This window comes from Terrapene carolina, unplaced genomic scaffold (genome assembly GCF_002925995.2).
Source record: "Terrapene carolina triunguis isolate 2854851 unplaced genomic scaffold, T_m_triunguis-2.0 Scaffold32112, whole genome shotgun sequence".
NCBI lineage: Eukaryota > Metazoa > Chordata > Testudines > Emydidae > Terrapene > Terrapene triunguis.
The window spans coordinates 5623-15839 of NW_020696463.1; the positions used below are offsets into that span (position 1 = coordinate 5623).

Here is a 10217-nt window from a genome sequence, read left to right on the forward strand (position 1 = left end):
ACAGAGCAGAGACCGATTTAGAGCAGCAGCGAGCAGAGCCGCTCTGACACCGGGGGCGGCTCGGCCCCACTGCGAATCGGGCCGCGTGATTTCAGGCGCCCAGGCTAAAGCTCTGGTCACTGAGACTAGTTCTGTGCGCAGATGTACAGCTTTTGTGAAGCCCTGGACAGCTGTAGGTGCAATGAATGGCGCCTGCTGGCAGACTGCCCCTCCAAGGCTTTCCCTGTGACTGTTATCCATATGGACGCTGCAAGGACCTTGGGCTGGCCCCAGGGCTGGCATAAGCAGCGTGACTCCTTTGGCCTGAGCCCAGTTGTGCCCATCTGCATGTGGCTTTCGGTTTCCCAAACACTTCTTCGCTCCCTCTGGCCCTGGCGGTGATGTTCTGTAGTTAGACAGCTCCAGAGAGTGCAGAAAAGACACAGCCACCGCCCAGAGCGCTTGTAATTGAAGCATGACATGCCCCTGGCAGGGTCATCAGCAGGGGTTGGTTGAGGAGGCGAACCTCGGATCTGAACGCATCAGCTGCTACTGCTTTAAGGCCTGTAGCTCAGCAGCAGCAGACCCAGGAATATCTTTGCATGGTCCAGCCAGCAGGGGGAGATAGACTGCAGCGTTGTGCTAGCCCGGGGCCCGGACACCTGGACAAAACAACACAGGAGGGACAGAAACAGGAGGGCAGTGAAATGGGGGGACGAGGGTTACCCCACAAACATAACTAGGTTGCCCTCATGAGTCCTTCCGCTATCCGTCCTGGTGGGTGCTCCACCGTAGGATGTGTGCGCCCTGGACTGGAGCCTGCGACGTCGTGCTGGTGGGCCTGCGCCGGCTCCGAGAGACGGGATACAGGGAGGCGAGAGTCCACCGCCACTCAGTTCCTTCTCAGCCGCCTGTGGCTCGAGACCGAGTTTTCGGCGGGTAGCTGTGTTCTGCTTCCCGCCTTTCTCTCACCTCGGGAAAGATTTTTCTCGCGTATTTTCGTTTCTCATTTGTTTTCCTGCCCTATATTTTATTTTCATTTGTATTTCATCTGGCACGTTTCTGTGCTCTGGGAGAGGGGGTTCCCCATCTACTCCTGCACCTTTCTTTGTGCCGATCAATCTGTCGTGCCTAACACCCCAGGGGCTAAGCCCTTCCAGACTTGCCACAGGTCTTTTCCCCGCAGTGACGGACATTGGAGTTACCTACGGTGTTTGGGGAACTCCCCCATCCCCTCAAAGTGTGTGATCTGTCTGGGGTTTGGGGGCAGGCCCCAAAATGACAGGGAGACGAGACTAGCAGTCCTGTTAATGGGACATGCTCTAGCTCTGGAGAGGTCCGCTTCCCCCCAGGCATTAGCACTGGCTCCTTCAGGCATCAGCCCAGCCTCAGCTGGGACCACGGAGACAAAGCCTTTGAAGAGGAGAAAGCACTCCTTCCCATCCAGAGACAGGGAGAAAAGGGGTAGGTCACCTCATAAGACCCACTCTCAGGAGCCCTCGTGTCCATTAAGGGTTACCGTAGAGGCTCCGACTGCTTACTGCTTTAAGGCCTGTAGCTCAGCAGCAGTCCGGTATCGAGGTGTCGGTACCATGTACCTGATCCTCCGTGGCACCATGATCCGCATGGGGCTACCGCACATCCCTTGGCATCGGCTTCTGACCCCAGCTCTGAAGTGATACAGGACCCTGCATCCGCCTCAGTACTGCAGCAGTCTCCATCTCAAGGTCCACATTTTCACCTCTGGCTGTCAGCGGCTGTCAGTGCCCTCCAGCTCCTTCCAGGTTTCAGTTATCTGAAGATTCTATCATTTTGGATGAGCCTGACGCCATTGCTATGGGATCCGTCAGAGCCTCCTCACCGGTACAGCCCAGGCACCTGCAGGCCAAAACCCACCCAAGCCTCCAGCAGTCAGCATCCGCCACATTACCTGAGCCATCACGTAGCCTCTCAGGTCTCGGTACAGGAATCCTTCCTGGTGCCATACCATCCGGCTGCCAAGGGTCCCTGTACCAAGGAGGACCCTAGAGAACCCGCCAGGTCTCACAGACCCAGAGACGATAACTGTCATTGGGGACACTCTCCCTGTTCCTCCCCCCCATCAATGGGAGTCCTGGGGGCCATTTTGGTGACCAGTTCCACAGGATGCCAAGAAGAGATTACAGGCACCCACTGGTCCCATGCCATCCATGGCAAGCAGCTGTCCCTCTCCCAGTACCATGCACGTCTTCGGTACCGGACAATACACAGCAGGAGTCAGAGCCTCCACCTGAGGAGGTCTCACCTCCTTCAGCTGAGTCCTCTTCATCTGTGGCCGAGGCGGTAACGCCACCCCAGCCCTCCTCTGCTGATGAGTTCAAAACATTCCAGGAGCTCATGAAGAGGCTGGCAGACTCTCTCCAAATCCCGCTAGAGGAAGTCCAGGAGTCATAACATTCTTTGGTGAATATCAATCCCCAAGGAAAGATTGCTCCGCCCGTTAACGAGGCATTGCTATCCCCAGCACAATTCCACCCACCTGAGAGAGATCTGATAAGAAGTACTACATCCCACCAAAGGGGAGGGAGCACTTCTTTTCCCACCCTCGCACTAATTCCTTAGCAGCCAATGAAAGGAGCCGTCAGACTCGATCTAGACCCTCTCCAATAGACAATGAATCCAAGAGACTGGACGTATGGGGCAGAAAGCAACTCACCAGCTGCTCTTCAATTCCGTAGCGGCAATTTCGGGCCTGGGTGGTGAAATGGGACTTTACCACATACTCAGAACGTACACACTTCATTGAACATCTGCCACAAGACCAAAGAGACCGGTTTCAGTCCAGTGTTGTGGAGGTCCCATCCTTCCTCCTCCTGGGGCCAATCAAGCTGGTTCCAACAGCATCCATCAGGAAAGGATTCTATTCCAACTACTTCCTGGTTCCCGCGAGAGACGGAGGCGGGAGGCCGATTCTTGACCTCAGAAACTTGAGCAACTAAGTTCTAGCACAACAGTTCAGCATGGTGACACTCGCTCCCATTCTCCCATTGTTGGATCCAGGACACGGGCTCGTCGCCCACGACCTACAGGACGCCCATCACCACAAGTGTTTGCTTTGCTTTGTAATTGGACCACGATCAACATCAAGTTCTCCCCTCCGGACTCTCCACGGTGCCGAGGGTGTTTACGAAGTTCCTCTTGGCAGTAGTAGCTGGTCTCTGTCAATGGGGGATCTTGGTATTCCCATATTTGGACACCTGGTTGATCAGGGATTGATCACTCCAAGAGGTCCAACCAGCCATGGCCAAGGCGTTAACTAGGACTTCGCATCAATCACAAAAAATTGACACTAACTCCAGTGTAAAGGATAAACTGCATAGGAGCCACTCGAGCCCACAACAGCAAGAGCCTATCTATTCTGGGAGACTTCTTCCACCCTACCTGGCCTAATCTTGGTGCTACAGTTCAGCCCATAAACAATCATGAGGGCTCGTCTTCCACTCTTGGGACATACATCCTCCTGCACGTTCATGACTTCCTATGTGAGACTCCATCTCAGATGTCTCCAGGATGTGGTTTAGAACAGTAAATATCCCAGACAGACACCACCTGTCCAAAGGGGTCACGGTGCCTCAGAAGGTGTTGGATTCCCTTACATGACAGAAAGACCCACATAGGGTCGGTGTGGGAACCCCATTCTTGCATCGCACACCATCAAAGATCCTCATGACAGATACGTCCTCTCTGAACCCCAGGGCCTGGCTCCTGAATGGTTCTCTCGACCATGGAGTTAACTCATTTGGCTGCAGTTCAGTCAGTTCGTTTGGCAGATGGCCCAGTACCGGCAAGACTTATCTCCGGAATGGAAACACTTTCACTCTTGATGCTCTCTTTCTTCTTCCCAAGCCCTAGAAGTTTCCCTTTCCAAAATACTTGACCGCCAGCTGGAATTAAAGATACAGGGTCTCTCCGTGAGCTTTGTTAGAGTGCAGGTGGCTGCTCTCACAGTTTTCCAGTCACCCATCCAGGGCTTCTCGGTTTTTGCCCACCCTGTCACAGCCAGATTCCTCCAGGCTCTATACAATTGGTTTCCTCCTGTTTGGGACCCAGTGGGACCTCAACCTGCTTCTTAATGCTCCAAGGAAAGTCTCCTTTGAACCAACGACCACCTGCTCTCTCCTCCATATCGCCTTCAAAATTTCATTCCTGGGCGCCATTACTTCAGCAAGACGAATTGGAGAGCGGGGGGCACTCCTGGCTGACACACCATATCCCACCCTTTCATAGGGACAAGGTTCTACTGTGTCCCCAGCCCTATTTTCTTCCTAAGGTCTCCTTGGAAGATCACATTAACCAGGAGATTCGCCTGCCAGTGTTTTACCCACATCCTTAGGCCTCCAGAGAGGTCTCAAGCCTTCATTCGCTGGATGTTAGACGGGCCCTTGCCTTCTCTATGGACAGGACTAGGTCCTTGAGGGTCTCTCCCAGGCTACTTGTATTGCTAACAGAATGAATGAAGGGCCAACCTGTTCCTAGTCCATACAGGGGTTGTCTGTGTGTTGCAGGTTGTATTTTAACCTGTTATGACAGAATGGGGGTGCATCCCCCCTGCCCCCCACGGTGACAGCACATTCCACTGGAACTCAGTCCACATCCAGTACGTTCCCATAGCAGAAATCTGCAGGACTGCGACTGGTCTTCTGCCAGCCCTGTGCCAAGCATGTGCCATGTCCCCTGCTTCCAGAGAGGACGCTGCCTTTGGTGATATCGTTCTCCGAACAGTCCTTGACTCACCTCTGTGGCATGCCCCTCCTCTCTGAGTTACTGCTCTGGAGTGCCCTGCAGTGGGGCGCCACAGGGACATACGCTCGACGAAGAAGGGACGGTGACTTACCTTAAGTTCTTGAGTTCTTCGAGATGCTTTGTTCCTATGGGTGCTCCACCTTCCCGGCCTCCTTCCCCTCCGCTGCAGATACGTCGCCCCGTTTCCCTCCTTCAGAGTACAAGGTGTGACTCTGTGCAGGCCTGCCAGCACGACTGCCGTCTCCGCATGCACATCCTGTGGTGGAGCACCCATCGGGCCAGAACATCTCAAAGAACCCAGGTTTCAGAGGGGTAGCCATGTTAGTCTGTGTTCACCCCTGTTGATATTCACCCCTTCTTGTCCTCTGTTGGGAATGGGCCACATTCACCCTAATTGAATTGGCCTCATTAGCACTGACCCCCCCACTTGGTAAGGCAACTCCCATCTTTTCATGTGCTGTATATTTATATCTGCCTACTTTTTTTCACTTCATGCATCTGATGAAGTGGGTTCTAGCCCATGAAAGCTTATGCCCAAATAAATTTGTTAGTCTCTAAGGTGCCAAAAGAACCCAGGGTAAGTCACCTCTCCTTCTTCACACTTAGTGATGCTGTCCTGTCTGTCCCCATTCACCTCATCTATCTATCTATCTATCTATCCCGAGACAGACCCTTCCATCATGTATCCATCCATCTTACACATCCATCCATCCATCCATCCAGTACCTAGAGTGTCTGTCTGTCCAGTCATTGGTTCTCTCTCTAATACAAGTGGTGTTTGTGCTGTTTTTATTAATATGATTGGGTGGGGGTGATTATGGCGGGGAGGAGATGAGCCCAGAGATGCTGAAGAAGAGGATGGAGGGTAGAGGAGGGAGGGGAGGAGCCCAGAGGTGCTGAAGAAGAGGAGGGAGGGGAGGAGACCAGAGGTGCTGAAGAAGAGGAGGGAGGATAGAGGAGGGAGGGGAGGAGACCAGAGGTGCTAAAGAAGGGGATGGAGGGTAGAGGAGGGAGGGGAGGAGACCAGAGGTGCTGAAGAAGGGGATGGAGGGTAGAGGAGGGAGGGGAGGAGAACAGAGATGCTGAAGAAGGGGATGGAGGGTAGAGGAGGGAGGGGATGAGACCAGAGGTGCTGAAGAAGGGGATAGAGGGTAGAGGAGGGAGGGGATGAGGCCAGAGGTGCTGAAGAAGAGGCTGGAGGGTAGAGGAGGCAGGGGATGAGGCCAGAGGTGCTGAAGAAGAGGATGGAGGGTAGAGGAGGGAGGGGAGGAGCCCAGAGGTGCTGAAGAAGGGGAGGGAGGGTAAAGGAGGGAGGGGATGAGGCCACCGGGCACTTCCTGGCCTTACTGGGAGGGGTGTCCTGGGGGGGCAGTGTCATGGCCTGGGGAAACTCCCAGCTTGCCAGATGGGCATAGGGTGGGACCCCATGTTTCACCAAGTGGCCTGGAGGATGGACCCTCTTTTGTCAGAGGGTTGGGAGGGAGGCCCCTCTTTTATTGGGGGGACCCCATAAGGCGTGGAAGGGAGGGGCCCCATTTTATGTGGGGGTGGGACTCCATTTTTCACCAAGGCAGCCGGTGAGCCCCCTTTTATCGGGGAGCAGGGGCTGTCTCTTCATGGCCCTAAGGATGAACTAAGCAATAGAAAGAGAAGCCAACACTGGAATTCCCTGCAGCAGCGAATGCAGATAACCTCCTTCCCTGGGGGTGCCAGTTCTGGGGGGGGGGGTCCTTTTCCCAGGGCGCCATGGCCCTCAAGGGGAGGTGAAGGAGGAGGCTGAATTTCCTGGGGTGCTGTAGGCCGAGTTCCCCCTCAGCCGGCAGAGACAGGAGGTCGTGGTTCCCAGGAGGGGTCATCCAGGTCTCCGTTTTCCCATCCCCGTGTGCAGGCCTCGCCGGGAGCAGGGGCGGGCTGGGTGTAAGGCCGAGGGAAGGCCCGTGCTCAGCTCTTTCCCTGTGAGCGAGGGGCGCATCCAGTTCCCTCTGCCTCTCTCGGGGAGTTGCTGGGGAGGGGGCTGGCCCAGGGCTGGCTGGGGCATGTGCACAGGACCTCCAAGTGCACCAGCTCTGCTTCCCCAGCCCCCGCACTAGTCAGCCCCTTCCCAGCTGGCACCCCCTACGCCTCAGGGCCACAGCAGTGTCCTTCCCGTGGGCTCCCCACGTGACGCCCCCGTTCCCCTCCCCTCAGGCCACAACCGCTCCTTCCGTCTGGAGAAGCGGCAGCGGTGGCTGGACAGGAAGCATGCAGCCAGTGTCGGTGGATGCCCGGGATTGGAGCTGCAGGTAAATGGTGCTGGGATATCATGTGGCTCATCTGCGGCGGGGGGAGACTAGTCCCCCTCCCACTTTGGGCTGGCCAAGACAACTGTGCACTGGAGGCACCGGGTCCCCCGGGGCCAGCTAGCAGGAGATCCAAGCTTGGCATCTGCCTCGTGCGCTGCGTCCGCCCCAGCCTGGTTGGCCCCTGGGAAGCAGAACGGAGCCTGCACTCCTGGCCTATCCGCAGCAGAGACGCGGCCATGGGGCTGGAGGAAGCTGGGGGTGTCCCGGTGTCCAGCCACAAGCCCCCCGAATGGCTCAGGCGCAAAGACCCTCGTCTCCGGCACCCCTGCCCTCGTCCCAATGGCAACTGGAACTGGAACGGCCCACAGGGCTGGAGCCTCTGCCGGGGCCACCGGTGGCCAGGAGTGGGGATGGGCGTACCAGGGAATGGAGCACTGGGGGGCAGGGGTCGTGCCTTGTTATATCCAGGTAATCACGGCTCCGCTATGTAAGGAGATGAGGCTCTGTAGCCTTGCCCCTTCTCTGCCCATTCCCCTGTCCTCTTCCGCCCTGCGCTCCAGAGGAAAGAAGGCCCCTGGGGCTATGGACGGGGCTGTTGCTAGCGTGGGGGAGTTGGCCATTGACTCTACAGGAGCCAAGTTCAAGTGACTGGGCAGGATCCTGGAGCTCAGAGCTTGGTCCCTGCTCTAGTGCCCAGCCAGGCAGGACTGGCCCTCGGGTTCTGTACCATCGCCAATGATCGCCACCTCTCCTTAAACTAACCGGGGCGCCCGGCTGTTCCCGGAGCCCGGCGGGGAGCAGGGCAGGCGCAGGTAGCGCTGTCCAAGTGCCGAGTCATTGCCCCGGAAGAGGCTGTGCTCTTCCTCCAAAGGGGTGCCACCGGGCGGCTAGCGGACGCCACAGCGGGCGAGAGGGATCTGAGCTGCTCTGCAAGCCTGGGGGGTGGCCCCTGGGCGATTCCACGGACCAGCCCCCACCTCGCCCACCTGTCGAGGCTGTTGCAGCACGTTCAGTATTGCTCACCCCCCAGGATGTGACTCTTGGCTCCTTCTCTGCCCAGCTGCCCAGAGAGGAGGCTGCTGCCCAGGAGTGGGTAGCGGACCTGACCTCCGAGTGCCAGCTGGATGGCGGCAGTGACATGAACGGGGAGGGAGACGCTGCTGCCTCCACCCCAGCCACCACCTTACTCATCCAGGAGGTAGCAGTGGGGCAGCACCCAGCAGGGGGACTGGCTGGGGTGGGACTGGAGAGACTGTTCCTGGGGGAGCGGTGAAAGGAGGAGAGAGGCCACAGCTCCTGGAGTGGGATGGGGTGAGGCCAGGGGGCAGGGGCAGAGGCAGGATGGAACGGGGGGAGTTGCCAGCCCTGAGCCTACGGATGGGATGGGAGCAGAGTTCATCCCCAGTTAGAGGGGTCGAAGATCATCTATGGGGTGGTAAAGTAGGGGCAATGGGGGGACTTGGAGGGATCGGAATGGGGTGAAAGCAGAGATCAGTAATGGTGCTGGCACAGCGGTAAGGCAGGCAGAAAGCCAGCTGTGGGATAGACGCAGGAAGGGGGCTGTGGGTTGGGAGTGAGGAGCACCAGCGGAGCTGTGTGTGTGAGGAGCCCAAGGCTGGGATAGCAGGGGCTGTGGGTCGGGATTGAGGGGCACTGGTGGAGCCGGGGGGAGAGGGGGAGTCCAGGGTCCCAGGGCTGGGATAGCAGGGGGTTGCAGGTCGGGATTGAGGGGCACTGGCAGAGCTGGGGGGAGCCCAGGGCTGGGATAGCAGGGGCTGTGGGTCGGGATTGAGGGGCACCGGTGGAGCTGGGGGGAGCCCAGGGCTGGGATAGCAGGGGCTGTGGGTCGGGATTGAGGGGCTCCGGTGGAGCTGGGGCGAGCCCAGGGCTGGGATAGCAGGGGCTGTGGGTCGGGATTGAGGCGCACCGGCGGAGCTGCATATGGGGAATTTGCCGAGCGTCTGCTCACACTTTGCTCTAGGCCCGGTTCACTCCCGAGTGTGAACATTCCCAGCTCCACGGGTTTGTGCTAAGTTGGGAAGCGCAGGCATCAGCTGCACAGAGCCCAGAGGTTGTTTCTCCACAGCCCGAGCAGCCAGGCTATGCTGATCCCTTTCTTCTGCTGCAGGCTCTGCTCTCCAGCGGCCTGGGCGCTCTGGCCCGCGACCCATCCTTTGTGACGGCCATGAGAGCCGAGGTGGCTGCCACCTGCCAGCTGGAGATGGTGCTGATGGAAGAGGCCATGGCCGAGCTGCTGAGGGGAAGGGAAAGCCCGGAGGGAGCAGAGGCCGGTTCCACCCACTGACACGCCTTGGCCACGTCCCTGCATAGTTCCCCTGGGCCCGGCACGCCTGGCTCCCAGAGGCCATCTCCAGCCCCTGCCTGTGAGACGCTGCCGAGGATCCCCCTTGCCAACGGTGCCAGCCGGGAGGTGCTGCCCGTTTGTGGGCTTTGAGAGGGTTACCATGGAAACACAGCGCCATCTCCTCCCACGCACAGCCTTGACTGGTTGCTCTCTACCCCGGGCCAGGCAGATGGGAGCCAGAGAAGGACTCGCCGGGCCGTTTGGGGAGGAGCGGTGAGGGCCTGAACTCCGGAGGCATTTCCTACAGGGGTGTCTGGTGCTGTGTGGGCAAGGTGCGCCCCCTGCCCTCTCAAGAGCTGTAACGTGTGCGCCGGACGGGTCATTAAATCCCTGGCACTGCGATCGCGCTGCTCCGCTCTGTCCTTCAGTGCTCTGGTCTTCGATCAGAGGGGGGCCAGCGGAGACCCTTGGGGGCCTGCTTTCCAGCAGTGCTGAGCACCCGCAGCTCCAGCCAACGCCAGTGGGACTCATGGGTGCCCGTCCCTCTGAACACCAGCCCCCCAGGTGTCTCCAGTCAGGCCTGCCGAATGAGCGGCCACTTTCCAACTGTGGGGCTGAACATACATAGCCAGAGCCGGCCCTTGCCATCTAGACAAGGCACCTGCTACAGATGGGGGACGAGGCCCAGCGAGGGGAAGGGGGAGATTCTCACTATTTATCTCGCTCCCTGTGACGTGCTAGGAGGCCTCGCCTCTCATTGTCACGTGAGCCTTTGCAAACCAACGCCGGGGTGACTGGCCGAAGGTCACAGGGGGAGTCTGTGGCCAACGTGGGAACTGACCCCACATCTGAGTCCCGGCCAGAGCCTT

General features: G+C 58.2%; 1 protein-coding gene across 1 annotated transcript; it reads left to right on the top strand.

Moving 5' to 3' along the window:
- Positions 1 to 8159: 8159 nt before the first annotated feature.
- Positions 8160 to 9658, top strand: LOC113409296 (voltage-dependent L-type calcium channel subunit alpha-1S-like). The gene is made up of 2 exons (XM_026663049.1): positions 8160 to 8241; positions 9172 to 9658. The coding sequence occupies exons 1-2, from the start codon at positions 8182 to 8184 to the stop codon at positions 9346 to 9348; spliced, it is 237 nt and encodes a 78-aa protein (XP_026518834.1). The 5' UTR covers positions 8160 to 8181; the 3' UTR covers positions 9349 to 9658.
- Positions 9659 to 10217: the final 559 nt, after the last annotated feature.